At 65.7% G+C, this 15,688-nt stretch overlaps 3 protein-coding genes across 9 annotated transcripts; 2 read left to right on the forward strand and 1 right to left on the reverse strand.

Annotated features, from left to right (window-relative positions):
- Positions 1–1,244: 1,244 nt before the first annotated feature.
- On the reverse strand, positions 1,245–4,162 carry CLDN2 (claudin 2). Of its 2 annotated transcripts, none has more exons than XM_040572747.1 (2): positions 2,213–3,435; positions 1,245–2,000 (listed from the first exon to the last, which is right to left on the reverse strand). In XM_040572747.1, exons 1-2 carry the CDS (start codon positions 2,462–2,464, stop codon positions 1,617–1,619), a joined length of 636 nt encoding a protein of 211 aa, XP_040428681.1. In that variant the 5' UTR covers positions 2,465–3,435; the 3' UTR covers positions 1,245–1,616. The 2 variants fall into 2 exon arrangements, with proteins under 2 accessions (XP_040428681.1, XP_040428680.1); XM_040572746.1 differs by adding an exon at positions 3,752–4,162 and having other exon boundaries at positions 1,289–2,621.
- Positions 4,163–5,524: 1,362 nt separating this feature from the next.
- RIPPLY1 (ripply transcriptional repressor 1) lies at positions 5,525–6,958 on the forward strand. The gene is made up of 2 exons (XM_040572748.1): positions 5,525–6,385; positions 6,463–6,958. Exons 1-2 carry the CDS (start codon positions 6,189–6,191, stop codon positions 6,731–6,733), a joined length of 468 nt encoding a protein of 155 aa, XP_040428682.1. The 5' UTR covers positions 5,525–6,188; the 3' UTR covers positions 6,734–6,958.
- Positions 6,959–7,172: 214 nt separating this feature from the next.
- PRRG3 (proline rich and Gla domain 3) lies at positions 7,173–15,134 on the forward strand. Of its 6 annotated transcripts, none has more exons than XR_005823974.1 (4): positions 7,173–7,245; positions 8,575–8,616; positions 9,199–9,379; positions 10,182–10,590. XR_005823974.1 is itself a non-coding variant. In XM_040572434.1 (4 exons), exons 2-4 carry the CDS (start codon positions 8,610–8,612, stop codon positions 13,336–13,338), a joined length of 699 nt encoding a protein of 232 aa, XP_040428368.1. In that variant the 5' UTR covers positions 7,181–7,245; positions 8,575–8,609; the 3' UTR covers positions 13,339–15,134. The 6 variants fall into 6 exon arrangements, 2 of the variants coding, with proteins under 2 accessions (XP_040428368.1, XP_040428369.1); XM_040572434.1 differs by lacking the exons at positions 9,199–9,379; positions 10,182–10,590 and adding exons at positions 12,431–12,591; positions 12,808–15,134 and having other exon boundaries at positions 7,181–7,245; XR_005823976.1 differs by lacking the exon at positions 7,173–7,245 and adding an exon at positions 7,728–7,746.
- The last annotated feature ends 554 nt before the right edge of the window (positions 15,135–15,688 follow it).

Here is a 15,688-nt window from a genome sequence, read left to right on the forward strand (position 1 = left end):
CTCCGTGAATTATTTGCTGCTTCGGATCCGCTGTCCCGGCAGGGAAGGAGGCAGGTGTGGGGTGGCAGAAGGAGCTAACCTCCGCCTGCCTGGAGGGCTCCTCGGTGCTGGGGGATCCTGCCAGGGCTGTCCCTTTTAGTAAGTGCTTCGTGTGCTGCGGGATGCCCGGGGAAGGCGGCATCACCTGCATCTGTCCCCAAGGCAGGGGGGACCTCTGTGCTGCTCGGGAGCAGGGGCAGCAGCGGGGGCTGCCTGCAGAAGGCTTGGGGCCGAGCGAGTGTCCTTCTGAGGAGGAAGTTAGGAAAGAGTGACGTGCTTGAAAACCACATTTCTTGCGACTGACCCGGGAGGTTGCAGCCCGTGGCCCAGGTGTGGCTGCAGGCTTGTGTGCTGGGCGTTTATAGTGCCTCTATTGCTTCAGAAGATAAGGGCACGTTAATACTTTATTGCCCCCCTTCTTCATTTGAGGCACCGTCCGGAGCCGCAGCTCTTGCTCATTTTGCACCCCCGGCCCCTGTGACCCCGGGTCTCCTTCCCCAGGGCAGCACCGAGCAGCTCAGCTGGGCACGTGCTCTGTGCCCGGGCCGTGGGGAAGCGGGGGAATGGCCTGCGCCCTGAAGTCACCGTGGTCCCTGACAGTGAGCATCTTCCTCAGGGAGAAGGGGAGAAAGCGTGACTCACGCTGTTATCGGCACTGTGTTAGCCCCGCGGGTAAACACGGTTTCACTGGCGCAAGGTTAATGGTGACGTCTCAGTGGGGAACCTGGTGCCCTCCTCGCCGGGACCTGATCTAAATTGTTTTATGAGGGGCTGGCAGGTGAACTGAAACCCCCGTGGGGGCAGGGGTTATCGCGCCTCTGGCAGTGGGATGCAGGACCGACGGGCATCGGAGCCGGCACGGGAGTTAAAACGCACTCGTTCCTCCGCGATGGGCTGCCCGCACCCTCCCCTGCATCTCCCCTGCCCTGGCACACGTGGCTCCGCTCGGCGCCGCCGGCAGCCCGCACCCGGACCCTCGCCAGCTGTGGGGCTGCAGCTGCACAGTGCCCAAGGGCTGCGTGGAGAGGGCTCGGCCCTGCCTCCCCATCCCAAACCAGCCCCTGCAAGGACCCCCGGGCTCAGAACCCGCCTGCGAGACCCCGCTGTGTTTTATTTGTCTCCTATAAGACCCAGGGCTAGGGATGGGGCTCCCTGTGCGTGACGGACGCCAGGCAGGCCAGCACAGCCCCACCGCAGCCTGCCCTGCCAAATGAGACACTGGGGGGGCTCCTGGCCCCCTGGTGCCGGAGGAAAGCTCAGTCGCAGCCTAGCTACAAACACAGATTTATTGCGACATCAGTTTGTAATCAGCACTGCACCCCCACCCGCCTCCCGCAGTGATTCAGGGCCCCTGGGGGTGCCCTGATCCCCCCACAACCCCTCCGTGGCCAGCGGCTGAGCCCTGGGGGCGCGGGGTGGCTGTCCCTGCTGGGGCTGGGGGCTGCAGCCGTGGGTGCGCTTCCAGCCGGCCCACGGGGGCAGCTCCTGCGGGCTGGCGGCACCGAGGTGGGAACAGAAGCCAGATTCGGGGTCCTTCACTGCCAGCTGGGGTTTCCGAGCAGCCGAGGTGACCAGAGTCAGAGAGTCAAACCCCCAAGCACGCACGCATGAAGGAGAGGGCTGAGCAGGGGAGGCGCCGCCGCGTCCTCTCCTCTCGCCGCCTTCCCTCGCTGCCAGCCCAGGCGTTCGGGGGAGCTGGGAGAGGAGGCAGGCAGGGGCCCCGCCGCCGCTACACGTATCCCGTCAGGTTGTAGGAGTTGAACTCGCTCTTGGTCTTCTGCGTCGGGCTGACGGAGGGCCGGGGGCTCTTGCTCGCCAGCAGCCGGGACGGGTAGGCGTTCGAGTAGGTGACCGGCGAGTCCCGCGAAGGGCAGGAGGCGCAGAGGATGAAGCCGCCGACGAGGGAGAGCAAGGAGGAGATGATGCCCAAGTAAAGAGCCTCCCCCATCTCGTACTTGGTGCTGTCGGGGAGGATGGGGTTGTAGAAGTCCCGCAGCACCACGTGGATGTTCCACACCAGCGGGATGAAGCAGAGCAGCCCCCCGAGGACGAAGGCCACGCCACCCGCCACCGCCACGCGGTCCTTGCCCGGCGAGCCCTGGCTGAAGACGGTGCACCGCATGCCGGCCACGGCCAGGAGGCAGGCGAGGGAGGAGACGGCGCAGGAGCTCACCATCAGGGCCTGGGCCGCCTGCACGTCGGAGGGCAGGTTGAGCATGGAGCTGTAGATGTCGCACTGCGTGATGCCCGTGCTGTACGTGGCGCACTCCATCCACAGCCCCTTGGTGAAGCTCACGGCCGTCACGATGCTGGAGCCGATGTAGGAGCTGATCTTCCAGCTGGGCAGCAGCGTGGTCGTCAGCGTGCCCACGTAGCCCAGGAAGGCGATGGCGTAGCCCACCAGCTGGAGCCCCACGGACACCATGGTGGGGCCGGGCGTCGCCTCTGCCTGCCGCACGCTTACCTTCCCATGGCCCTGCTGGCGGCTGCTCTCCCCGTGCCGTGCCTTCGCCCTGCTCCCCTGGGCGCCAGTTTTGTGCGGGCCCCGCGCGTGGGTGGGAGCAGGGGGGAGGAGAGGTTACCTGCAAGAGTGGAGAGCAATCCCTCCCCGATTAACGATTGACCCGAGCCTGCGGAGACGCGCCAAGCACCCTTTCGCCTCTGTTATCTTCCCAGGCAAGCTTCAGAGGCACAGCAGCGCTGCCCGGGCAGGACGCCAAAGCTCGCCCCGGTGCCGCGGCCGTGGGCAGGGATGGGGAGCCCGCCCGGCCCCGCGGGGCCATCTCCCACGGGACCAGGAGGTGCAAGGGCAGGGGGAGCAGCGTGTCCCGGTGCGAGCCTCCCCAGCTGCCTCTCCCTGCCCCCCGTGTTGTATGGGATGGAAATACTTCTCTGCTGCTACGCGCGCCTCGAGCTGCTTTTGTAAGCTCAGCTAATCCTTATCTTCCGCTGTCCGGAGGGAAAACGCCAAAAAGCTGCAGCTGTGTGCTGTGTGTTTGGGACCTGGCGGTGGCGATTTGGGAGGTGACCCCCCCCGAGGCTTCCCCGCCAGAGGAAGGGGGTTGCTCCTGTTCCCGTCGGGGCTCACTTAAGGCTCCTGCTGCTGCCTGGGCATCCTCTTGTCCCAGCCCCGCTGGAGCGCAGGGCTCTCTTGAGGCCCGCAGAGGCCGAACTTTGGCTGCCAGCTTTTCCATGGCACGGTGACAGGGAGGAATGGCAGGTGCCGGTGACACCTGTGTCCCCAGGAGAGCCCAGAGGCCCGCAGAGGACAGAAACGCATCGGGCACAGCAGGGGTGACCCGTCCTGCAGTGGGGCGCAGCCTGTGCTCCCCACGGGGGTGCTGGTGCCGCGGTGGGAGTTTCTGCCCCTCTGCTGCCTCCGTCCCCGCCTCGGAGCGGGCAGCGGGGGTTTGGCAGGCGCGGGTTTGTTTTCCCTTCACCTTGTTTCAAAATTCCCCCTGGTGCGGTTCTTGCGAAACGCCAAACCACACGGTGCCGCCCGGCCACTGGCCTCCCGCCCTGGGAAAGTTGCCGGCTGAGGGTGCAGCCCCTGCAGCACCTCAGATGTCTGCTACCAAAGTTCCCTGACTTGTGTCTCCTTTCCCAGGCACTAACCAGCCCCTCTGCTCGATCTTAGGGCTGCTGCTGCTAAATTAGCAGCCGGGGCCCTCGGGGGCCGGCAAACTGAGGCAGGCGAGGGCTCCGTACTTACAGAGGCGGCCGGAGATGCGGTGCGGGGCCGAGGGTGGCTGCAGGCGTGCGGGACCGGAGGAGGCTCGGCGGGGCAGGGCGAGCGGCCGGGGATCCGGGGATCAGGGACTGCGAACCGTTCGCGGCGGCTTTGCAAAATCCATCTGCAAATCTCAGCCCGGATCAGAAGCTTATTGTAGATCAGAATTAAACCCTTTCGGCATCAGGAAGGATTGGGGAGCTGGGCTGCCTTGTTTTGCTTGTTTTCTACTAATTCTCAGGGTGGGCGTTTGCCTAAGTGGCTTGGGATGCCAGGCTGCGGGGGGCTCGTGGCGCGGGGGGGAGCGAAGGGAGCAGAGCGAGGAGGAGGAGCAGCTGCAGAAATAAAACCAAATTCCTCCCTCGCCCTGCGTCTCCGCGGGCTCCTGGGAACCTTCACCTTTGGCGGCGATGCCCGGCTGGCGGGGGGCACATCGGGGCCGTCGCCGCCTGCGGGGCTCAGCAGCCCCTGGGAGCTGGCGTGGCAAGAGGAGAGCGGCTGGAGCCCGAGCGGGCGTGGGGCGGCGCAGCGGGCAGGAGGCGAGGTGTCCCGCGGCGCCCCAGCACCCCCAGCGACGGGTGGCAGCGCTGTTCTCATCTTGTGCCCGAGTCTGAGCCGTGCCGGGCTGCGTGCCCGCTGCTGGCAGGTTGAACTCCCCGGCCCTGCTCGTCCTCGGCGGGGTTTGTTGTCACAAGGCTCCCGGCCCAAATGAGGAGCAAATGGGGACGGCGATGAGGGCTGCGCTCGCGCCGTGCCCCCTCCCGCTCCCCGGCTGCCGCAGATGGAGAGGGGCAGGGAGGGCCCCCGGTGACAAATTGCGCTCGGAGCCAGGCCGGGTCCGGCCGGTGTTTGGACGCTGGCAGAGCTACAGCAGCGACCATTTGCTATTTTCTTTCCTTGTCCCAAAGTGAAACTCTCCCAGGACCGGGAGGCGACCTGACCGCCGGCAGCACCTCGCCTTGAGCGCCCGGGCGGGGGCGTTACAGGGGGTCAGGACATGTGGTGGTGCCGGAGGGGTACAAACCTGGGCAGGACCGTTTCATCCCCTGCCATCCATCTTCCCCCTGTCCCCTCCTGAGCATCCCTTCACCCCGCTCCCGGTTGCTCTGTGCTCAGCACCGCTGCAGCCCGTCACGCTGCCCCCACCATGCCGGTCGCACGCCACCGTGATGCCCCAGCGCTCCTGAGCCCTTCCCAAATCCCCTCTCCCTTATGCAAATGGCTACAAAGAGCACTTAATCATCCTCGTTAATTGTCTCTGCCCTCCTCCGTTGCCCCCCTGGTGCCCCTGGTGATTTTCTCACAAACGGTGTCTAACTTTTCCCTTCTGTGTTTTGCTTTTCCACCGGAGATCCCAGCACCCCGCTCCCAGTCCCCCCCAACCCTCTGTTTACACAACTGGGACAAATTTCACACCCCGGGGACTGCTGCCCCCAGCCCCGCGCTCCCCTGCCCTGAAGAATTTGCGAGTCCCTGGCCGGGGCAGGGCTATAAAGGCGTCCTCGCCGAGGGCCCGCAGCCTCGGAGGGGGGACACCGCTGCCCACATGGAAGCTGCTGCCTGCCGCCTGCCTCCCCGCTGCCTCCCGGTGCCTCATGGTGCTCGCCCGGCCCCGGGGCTGGAGCAGAGGGGAAGGTACCTCGGGTGCTGCGTGGCTGGGGGTCGGGGCGGGTGGGCTCCGGCTGGGTTCGGGCGAAGGCTGCGCTGCTCCTGGCTCGGGTGGGGAACCCCAGCACCGGGGGTGCAGAGCCAGCGCGGCCACCGTGACCAACCCGCTGTCCTCACCCAGGCCCCTGCCTCTCTGGAGACCGTGGCTGCCCCGAGAGGAGGAGGAGGCGGCGACCGGGCGGCAGCGGGAACGGACGGACACTGTGAGTTTTGGGCTCCCTGCTGGGGCTCCCCTTTTCCCACCGGCAGGGTTGGGGGTCCACGTTTGGCAGAAAACCAGCCTTTGGCCCCCTCACTCCTTCACCCCTATGTCCCCCGAGGGTGCCCGCACCCTGACATCCCTTCTGCCCCATGCCAGCACTAGCTGGAGCCTGCGCGGGGGTGGCTGTGTCTGTGGGGAGAGGGGGGTGAGAAGGGGCCACCCTCAGCGCCCACGTCCCCCAGCACATCGCCTCGCCGGGGCAGTGCCAGCCACGGCGAACACAGCTGCTCTGTGGGGGCCTCAAAGGGACGCCTGTTCCCGGCCCGGCGGGCATTCCTCAGGGGGTTAGCGGGACGCCTGGGCACAGCGGGGGAGATTACTCTGGCAAAAGGCCCTCGTCTGGGGTTTAGATGCCAGCTTCCTTCGCGGGGGCGCAGGGGCCTAAATCCTCACGGCAGAGGAGCGAGGAAAAGCAGGGTTGGGAGGAGTCGTGCCCCTCAGGGACTCTGCGCAGGGGCCGTGGGGTCTGCAAGGTGTAATCCTGCGCCGATGGGCGAGAAATGGGAGAAACGCCCCTGCTGCCACCCGCCCTGCCGGAGCGCCACGGCAGCAGGAGGGGGCAGCAGGAGCCCCGGGGCAGCTCCCACCCCGGCTCTGTCTCCTCAGGCCCAGCCTCGCGATGTGGCAGAAGCGTCAAGGGACGGCAACCCCAGCAAGGCGCTGGCGCTTTTCCACCACCCGGTCAGGTACGGCCCCGCCGCCGTGCCCCTGCCGTGCCCGAGGGCGGCGGGGGGAGGCCTTCACCGCCCGTCTCCCCCCGCAGGCTCCTGTGGCCCAGGTCCAAGTCCTTCGACTATCTGTACGGCGTGGGGGAGAGGCTGCTGCGGAACTTCCCCGTGCAGGCCACGCTCTGCCTTTACGACGACTCGGGCAGCGAGGAGGAGGAGGAGGAGGAGGAGGAGGATGAAGAGGACAATGAGGAGGAGGACGCTGAGGAGGACGCTGAGGAAGGGGAGGGCAAAACTGGGGGTGCTGTGCCTGCCACGGGGGCCGGCTCCTTGCTGCCAGCAGCCGGCTCGGCCAGGCCGGTGTGAGGGCGGCGTACGTGGCATGGGGACGGAGGAGAGGCCGTGAGCGGCGTGGGGCCGGGGGCCGGGAGCACCACAGAGGCCGGGGGCACCACAGAGGCCGCGGGCACCACAGAGGCCGCCCTGCTGCAGGGGCAGGCGGGAGCCCGGCGCCCCGACCGGGTGCTGCCAGGCTCCGCGGGGGGGCTGGAGCCGCCTTGCGGATAAATAAAGCGTGCGGGGCCCCGCCTGCCCCCCGCGGGCGGACGCCCCCCGGCCGGGCCGCCCGCACCCAGCCCCTGCCGCGGCCCCGCAGCGCCGCCTGCGGCCCGCGCCGCAGCCCCGCCGCGGGACTACACCTCCCGGCGTCCTCGGCGGCAGCAAGTCCCACCCCCTCCGCCCGCCCACCTATGGCAGGGGCGGGAGGAGGAGGAGGGGGCGGTGCGGGCGGACGCGATTGGGCGGGGGGGCGGCGAGGGGGCGGGGCCCGGGTCCGCATCCCTCCTGCCCGGCGGCGGCGGCGGCGGGGCCGCCATGAGGTACGGGGCGGGAGCTGCGGGTTCCTCACAGAGGTGCGAGGGGATGGGCTCGGCCGGGCCGGGCCGGGGGACGCCGAGCGCGGTGAGAACCCAAAGCCCGAAACCAAGCGGGGGTTCCTCCTGCGGGCGGGTAGCGGCGCGCTGCGGTGCCGCGCAGCTTTCTCTCCCCGCTCGCGGAGCGCGGTGTCGGCTCCGAGGTGCCGGGGCTGCCGTAACGGCCGACGCCCCGGGAGCCCGGGGAGCCCTTTTGCCGCGCTGCCCCCAGCCCGGCCGGCCCTCGGCAGAGGCGAGGCCCTTCCCCCCCGCCGCGCAGCCGCCGTTCCGGCGGCGGGGAACGCGGCCCGGCCGCGCCCGCTGCGGGTTGCGGGAAGGAGCCGCGGAAGCGGGGCCTGGCGGGGCTGCGGAGCGGCTGCGGAGCGGGGGTGGCTGCTGAACCTGCGCCCGTCGAGCCCCCGGGGAGGGAAGAGCACCAGCCTGTTGCCGGCAGCGTCCGAGCCTCGGGTCACCTCGTCTCCCGAAGCTGCAGGGATTCCCCTTCCCCTCCCCTCCCCTCCCCTTCCCCTCCCTTCCCCATCCCCTTCTTCCCCCTCCCCTCCCTTCCCCTCCCCTCCCTTCCCTTCCCTTCCCTTCCCTCCCCTCTCATCCCCTCCCCTCCCCTCCCTTCCCCTCCCTTCCCCTCCCTTCCCCTCCCTTCCCTTCCCCTCCCCTCCCTTCCCTTCCCTTCCCTTCCCCTCCCCTCCCCTCCCCTCCCTTCCCGGGGAGCTCGGTCAGCCTCTGGGGCAGGGTCCTGGCGCGGCACAGATACCGCAGGGGCCGCCCCAGGCGGCTGCTGGCAGCAGGCGTGCCAGGCACGGGAAGGCTCTGGTGCCAGACGTGCTTTCTGCGCTCGGCAGAGCGTCGCTGCTCGCTTCCCAGCCGCGCGTCCTCGTCGGGTGTGCCTCGGTCCCGTGAATGGGAGGCTCTCCCTTTCGCTCGTCGTCCTGTGCTGGCTGCTCTGGAGCCTCCTTTTCTCGGAGCGCCCTCGGCGCTTTCCGAGCGTCCGTAATTCTGTGCACCCCAATAAAGTCGGGAGCTTGACAAGGTTGCAGGTTGGGCCTGTTTTACTTTGCCCTCGGCCGGAGGCCACATCAAACGGGGGTGGGGAGGGGGGGGTTCCCTGGCTCTCGGAGGAGGTAGCGCTTGGCTGGCAGCTGTCGCGGGTCCTGCAGATATCGTGCTGCATGAATCTGGCCCTGGGTGGTGGAGGGCTTGGGCTTCAGGGGCTGCTGGGCTGAAATTTAAGCTGTCAGTGACGCTCCTGTTGTTTGTTTCTTTTTTTTTTCCCTGCAGGTAGGTGGGAGCTCCCCGTAGCCGAGTGAGGCAGCATGGCAAGTAAGTGTTCCCCGCTCCAGGTGGAGAGGTGGCAGTGGTGCTGGAGGGGAGAAGGGGAGTGTTTTGCAGTCACCTCACAAGGAAGGGGTGCCTGTGCTTTCCTGGGGGCTCAGATGCCGTGACTGTTATCCCTGAACATGGTCTGAGGTCCCGCCTGCCTTGTGCCTCTCTCTGCGCAAGGTGGGAGTTGAGAGGAGGTGCTGGAGGGCTGACCTCTCCAGGAGTGCCTGCGTGCTGCAGCGTTTCTTTACTCCCATTAGGCTTGTTGTGCAAGGCAGCCCTCCCCGAGGCTTTTCGGTGCCCCAGGGAGGTGGCCCATGACTTGTGCCGTGCTGTCCTGAAGCCCTCGTGGCCAGGGGCACCGTCGCTCTGCGCTCCCAGCAGGAGCTCGTGCAGCTGGGGCGCGCTGCGTCTCGGCGTCCGAAGGAGCCCGTGCCTGGCAGCTGTGGCCGCCTGGGGCTGGTGGCCGCAGGGACTGGCCTGGAGAAAGCTGGGCTGAGACTAGCGAGGGCGCAGGGAGGAAAGCGGCGCGTGGTCTGGGAAGGGCTGCGCTCAACCCGCCCTCCTCGCTCTTCTGGGCAGCCTGCGCGGAGGCCGCGCGCGGCGCTGCGGTGGGAGCTCGAGGAGGACGGCCGTTGTGAACGGGGGGATGCCGGAGATCTGGCTGGGATCTCGGGGTCCGCTCGGGGTGTCACCGGAGCCGGCTGTGAAGGCGGAGGCCGCGTCCAGGCTGGGCAGGAGGAGGAGGACTCCGGGATGACAGGTACGTCTGCTTTTGTTGTCTGCGCTGTGCTAGGTGGGGAAGGCAGCAGAGATCGTCAGGCAGGTTATGCCCTAAGCAGTGCTTTTAAAAGGCAGTTTTGACCTTGCCCTAACGAGGAGGGTACCCGGCTGGCTCCCTGCCCTGCTGCCCTTTCTCCCTCCCAGAGCCTGGGTGCCGGCTTAGGAGCACTTGCTGTCCCTGGGAGGTGTCCCTAGCGGTGGCAGTGCCCCCCGCCGAGCGGTCCCTTTCGTGCTGACCTGGAGGGCTGTCACTTGCAGGAGTGCTACGCGGTGGTCAGCACGTTCCCACCGAGCCAGGGCTGCAGCCCCTGTGTCCTTCTGCAGGGAAGCAGCTCTGGGGGTGTCCCCAGGGCAGGGCAGCCGAGCTGTGGGTAGAGGCATGGCCCAGCCTGCGGGCCGCCAGGGGCCAGCAGTTCCTTAGGAAACCTAGCGGGGATGGCAGCGAGCTCCCGCTCCCCCTGCCTAAAGCTCCAATCTTTCCTGAGCACCGGTGCTCCCATGGGTGTGGGGAGGCTTGGAGAGGCATGAGGAGTCAGTACAGCCACTGCTGGGCTCTCTCTGCCGTTTTCCTGCTCTGCTCCCCAGGCCTGTGGGAACTATTAGCGCTTTCCTCGTAAAAGAGAGGAGGGAGCAATGACAGTTTCTGCTCTCCTGTCATTTCTAGGTCCCTGAGGGAGGTTGGCTGTGGGAAGAGGCACATGCCTCCATCGCAGCGTGCTTTCAGCTGGGACGTTGCTCCTGATACCTGCCCGTCTGTGTGTCTGTTTTTATCTCTGTCGTAGCGGCCAGTTCAGCGAAGCAGGGAAGGGCTCAAGCGACTGGTTTCTGCGGGGCTGGAGAGCCTGCAAGTGAGATCCGCAGCCAAGCTCGTTGCTCCAAGGTGTGCCGAGGAAGCCGGAAAGAGGCTGAAGGAGGTGAGGCCAGGCTTCTCCACTGAAAGATGGGATGATTGCAGAACGGATACCATCTTTGTAAAATTTCATCTGTTTCTGGAGAGGCTCAAGAGAAGGCCGGCCTGCCAACCTGCTCGCTCTTCAGCCAGGACAGCGCTCCTTGGCTGGGAAAGCCAAGGCAAGCTGATCCCTGCCCTCCTGCGAGATGCCTTCTGTTCCGCTTGGAGATGCTTTTTTTGGTTGTCCTTGTTATTTAGAAAAAAAAAAAAAAGGCGTAATAAAGTCGATTCTGAAGGGAGAGTCTCTGACTCACGTCATTCATGCTGTTCTTCGTTCACACCTCAGTGGCTCAGCCCTCTGCAAGCTCTCACTGAAGCAAGCCATTAATAAATCACAGGGGAGAGAACGCACCTACACAGCACAAAGAGAGCACGGCATCTCCAAGCACGGCATGGCACAGCGCTGTAGTAGTTGCTTACTCTGTCCCTGCCTCGACATTTACAAGTTTTCTCACAACCGCCTTGCTGCCTTGTTCTAGAAGCAGGATGAAGGGAAGATGAAGCAGAAGGAAACCTGTCGGTCTCTCTGGCGAGAGGCCGCTAATGAGCGTTACGTTTGATCCTTTGGCGAGCTCCTCACAGAGGGAGGATTTCCGTGTTACGGCCGAGCTGCTCTGACGGGAGGCTCCAGCTGGCCCCTCGCCGCCTCCTCCTGCCGCAGTTGCCGCGGTGCGGGTCGGTCCCTCCGGCTGAGCCCGAGGGGGAAGGAGGCAAACAGGCTGCAGCGGACCAGCCGCCTGAACCGATCCGGTGGCCTCCGAGGAGGCGGTGAGGTCGCTGCCAGCCCGCAGCTGCGCGTGGTCGGCCGCGTGAGGGAAGCGCTGCCTTACAAAAAAGCGCGCGTGGGATGGTCGCGTCCTGCAAGGGTCTGCGTGCACCGCTGCTTTCTGGGCAGCAGCTCACCCGCCTTCCCCGCGCTGCCGCGGGTCCTGTAGGCGCTTGCTCCCCGCACCCCACGGAGGCCTCCCTCCTGCAGAACGCGGGGGCAGAGCCTGCGGAAGGGCCGTCTCTTGCAGGCAGCCAAACGCTGGCCCTGCCCGGCTTTCTGAGCGTGTGCTCTGTGGGACGTCTCTCAGGCTGACGTGGGCAAGCCGGAGCCTCCCGGGCTGTGGGAGCGGAGGGAGGTTCGCGAGGCCTCCGCACCCAAATGCAGTAGGGCTGAGAAGGTGATGCCGGGCGTGAGGAGAGGTTGCTCAGGCCCGTTCAGCGTCTGGCTCGTGATCCCCGTGCTGTCCCTGGGTGCGGAGGTTGCTTGCCCTTGTTGGGCATGGGAGAAGACACGCTGCTTTCTCTGGGGCCTGTACGGGGGCAAACCTTGAACTTGTACGGCCCCACAGCAACTGCAGCGTGCGTGCCAGCTTCCAGCGGGCTGTCTGCCCTGGGCGCCTGGTCCTGCGCCTCCCGGAGCCCTCCTGGAAGTGCGGGAGGACCCGCTCGTCCCAAAGCCTGAGCTTTGGGTGGGCAGGCACCGTCCCCAAGTCATTGCTTAGGCCTGGCCGTGGTGGCCGGCTCCTGGGCCTGGGGTATTGCTTTGCTGAAGATCTGCTTGGCCTCCGGCCTGCCTCTTCTGAGAGGCAATGCTAAGCTCTTGGGGATTTGGGGAGGTTGGACGCTTCTCCTGCAGTCCCTGGGGAACGCTAGAAGGCTCCCTCAAATCTGCCCAAGCAGCTTGCCGCCTGGGGGCTCTGTCCGGTTGCCTGGGGGCTCAGTGTCCCTTTGCTGGCAGCTCTGCTTGCCCTGGCCCTGGGTCCGTTTCCCTTCCCAGCTGTGCTCCAGCAAGGGCGTCGCAGCAATGCCAGGGGGCTCTGCTGCTGTGGGGTGCCCGTGTGCCTCCCCAGCTCTGCCCTGGTGGAAGGACGCTGCTGGTGCCGCGTGTCTCTGGGCAGCCCCCCAGGGGCTCCCCTCTGGCTGTGCCCTGTCTCCGCGGGCACCCTGAGCTGCAGCTCGGGGCTGGGTGGCGTTTGGGGTGCCTGATCCACCTAAATCCTGTGCTGCGGCCCCGCAGGCGGGGAAGCCTGGCTGGGCAGAGGCCAGGCGTGGGCTTGCCTCTGTTCAGCGTCTGCGCCTTGTGTCTTGCAGTGTTCCTGGGGGCCAGGAATGCCCGCTCGGTCCTGAAGCGCTTTCCCCGAGCCAACGGCTTCCTGGAGGAGATTCGGCAGGGCACCATCGAGCGGGAGTGCATCGAGGAGGTCTGCAGCTATGAGGAGGTCAAGGAAGTGTTCGAGAACAAGGAGAAGACGGTGAGTTTGTCCCGCCCTGCTCCTCGGTGGGTGCGTGAGGCACTTACACCTGGTTCCCACCGTCGGCTCAGACGTTGGCAGAGTGGCTCGCAGCCCCGGTGAGGGTGCTGCAAGGCAGCCAAAAAACCTCTGCCTCTTTTGTGGGCCTGGGGATGGTCGGGGGCTGCTTGCCCCATGTGCAAGCACACGATGGTTCCTTCTCCGTTCCTGCCGCAGATGGAGTTCTGGAAGGGCTACACCAACTCCGTCTACTCTGTCAAGGACCCCGGGCACAACACAGAGCGCTCAGACGCTATGTACGTGGTGGTGCCCCTCTTGGGAGTGGCCCTGCTGATAGTCATCGCCCTCTTCATCATCTGGAGGTGCCAGCTGCAGAAGGCCACCCGCCACCGCCCTTCCTATGCCCAGAACCGCTACCTGGCCAGCCGAACGGGACGCAGCCTCCCCAGGGTCATGGTGTACCGGGAGCGGTCGCAAAGCCAGGGGGAAAATCAGCGAGAAGCGAGCAACCGGGGGGCTGGAGACGGCAGAGCAGGAGGCACCCCTCAGCAGGACGGCACCCTCTGTCCGCCAGAGCATTCGGTCTCTGTCCTCTCCAGACTATCCAGTGCCACCCCTCCGCCTTCCTACGAGGAGGTGACGGGGCACCCAGAGAGCAGCAGCAGTGAAGAGACCAGCATCTCCTACAACGACCCACCGCCAAAATATGAAGAGATCGTGGCTGCTGCCCCCACTGCGGCCAAATAGCGGGTCCGTGTCCCTGTTGCCTCTTCACACACTCACGCTCACTCACCCCCCACCCCTTGCCGTGCCCGGAACCCCCTTCAGGTGCCAGTTGGCTCCCCATCTCACTTGTACCATCACTTGGTGCCATCACACAGTAGCCTTACCCTCCTTACCAAAACCAGCTGTCCCCAAGCAGGGTGAGGATGGGATGTGGGGATGGCTCCGGAGTTTACCAGCCATCTCCTTCCCCTCGCTCCCCGCTCACAGAAGTGCTGCAGCAGCCAGAGCAGAGCAGCAGCTTGTTCCTGGCTCAACGCGGGGGTCTCCCCACGGTGCATTCGATTTCCTCACTTGCCCTCGGACATAACATTTCCCACGATTAAAACAGCCTCACTGCCTCCCTGGGGCTCTGCTCAGCCTTACCCTGTGCGCACACCAGCTCCTGGACCCGAGGCACGTGCGGGGCTGGTGTTGGGGTCGGTCCTTTCCATGCCCAAGTCAGCAGGGCTGGTTTGTGATGTGCTGAGACCGCAGTCCTCACCGGGTCCTGTTTTGCTGCTTGGTGCTCTCGTTAGGAGCCGGGGATGCAGGAGGGGCGGTGCTGATTTCTGCCTGTGCCCCCAGTTGTGACTGGGGAGAAAGTGCCTCCCTCGTGTGTGTTTGCTGCCTGGTGGGAGCAGGGAGCCCACAGCATCCTGCGGTGCCTGCAGTGATGGTTGCTGTTGGGAGAAGGGGGAGGGAGCCATCAGGGAGGTGTTTTGTGATCTCCTAGATCCCTTTGGAAAGGGAGCAAGGCTCGTGGTGGTCCTGCATGTGATGTAAGTCACTTTGGAACCACCAGAGGTGCTCGCAGGACTTTAAGCAGTGGGGATGCTCCTTCGTCCTGGAGGCGACCTGTCTGGTGCCTGCCCCAGAGGAGGGATGCAGGCACAAAGAGGCTGCGGACGTGCCAAACCTCCCCTCTGCCTGCCCCGAACCTCTCTGTCCTCTCTGGCCCTCTCTCTGGGGCTCTTGTCCTCCAGAGCAGGCGGGGGAATTGAGACCCCACTGTCCTCCAGGCTGCTCTGGTGGGCAGAGCACGGGGTGGCCGTGGCCGCGGTGTGGAGGGCGTGCTGGGAGAGGCGGCTGCAGGGCTGAGAACCGACTGATCGTGCCACAGCCGGGGATGCTGGTGGGACAGGAGCAGGGCTGAACCCTGCCGTGCCTGACCCCTCGGTGGTCCCAGTGCCCGGGCAGGGCACAGCCACGTGCTTTGCTGTGGGAGCAGCGTGTCCCCTATTCCTAGGCAGCCGCTTTTGGGGTCCACACAACAGGGCTGTCCAGTAATGTCTCTAATTTCCCAGTAATGTCTGATGGGCTGCGAAGGGGGTTCTGCTCCCCAGCCCCCCAGACTAGCCCAGAAGCTCCCAGCACTGCCACCCCGCGGGGTTTACCCCAGCACCAGTCTCCACCAGCACCAAAAGGCCGCTGTACGTCCGTGGGCCGCCCGTGTCCCGCTCGGTCCCAGCGATGTCTCGCAGCAGGTCCCTCAGCCCAACGTGGCCGTTTCTGGGGCAGGATACAGGCCCATGGGGGCTGCGGCTGCCGGCACCTCGTCCCTTCCCCAGCCTTCACTCTGCCTTTCGGCCTTAGTGTGTGGGGGCTATGGGAAGACCTGGCACGAACGCCAGGGTCAGAGCTGGAAAAGACCAGAGGGAGACAGAGGGGCACTCTCGGATCCTCTGTCTTCGATGTGCGGTCGTTATCCTTGCGGTTTGTATTCTGTAAAACTTGGTATATTTCTGTGCAAAAAGGTATTTATTAAAAAACCCTCACTGTCTGAGTGGCACAGGGTGACTTTTTCCCCAAACCGGGACAGGGGTGTCTGGCTGGGTGCAGTTGGGCTTGCGTCTCGGGGCTGAGCTCTGCGGGGCGATGGAGGCGGCTGTGGGGTGGTGGCACCAAGGCCCCCGCACGCACCCTGCAGCACAGCCCCAACCAGGTCCTCTGCAGGGTGGGCACGGGTTGGAGACCGGGGTGTGCAGCCATGGGGCTGGGAACGGCACCCCACTTCGGGCAGGGGCTTCCCCGGGCAGGGGGTGCAGCTCTGGGGAGATGGAGGGCGTCCTGCGGGCCCCGGGAGGGAGGTGAAGTGCGGAGGGATTTCCCAAAGGCTAGGGGGGGGTTCGGGCACCCGGCTCGTCTCGATGTACCTCTGCGCGCTCCTAAACCTCTTAGATAATCCCCTTTAAATAGCAAGACTAGGGCAGCGTGGGATTTATTTTAAGCCCTTTCAAAACTGGATTTTGATGGTCGGGCCTTGCGCTCCGTCCCCATTCAGAAGCGTTTAAGACCGCCGCTCATCCCAAACGGATCGTTTTGTCGCTGCAGA

This window comes from Cygnus olor, chromosome 13 (genome assembly GCF_009769625.2).
Source record: "Cygnus olor isolate bCygOlo1 chromosome 13, bCygOlo1.pri.v2, whole genome shotgun sequence".
In the NCBI taxonomy this organism is placed as follows: domain Eukaryota; kingdom Metazoa; phylum Chordata; class Aves; order Anseriformes; family Anatidae; genus Cygnus; species Cygnus olor.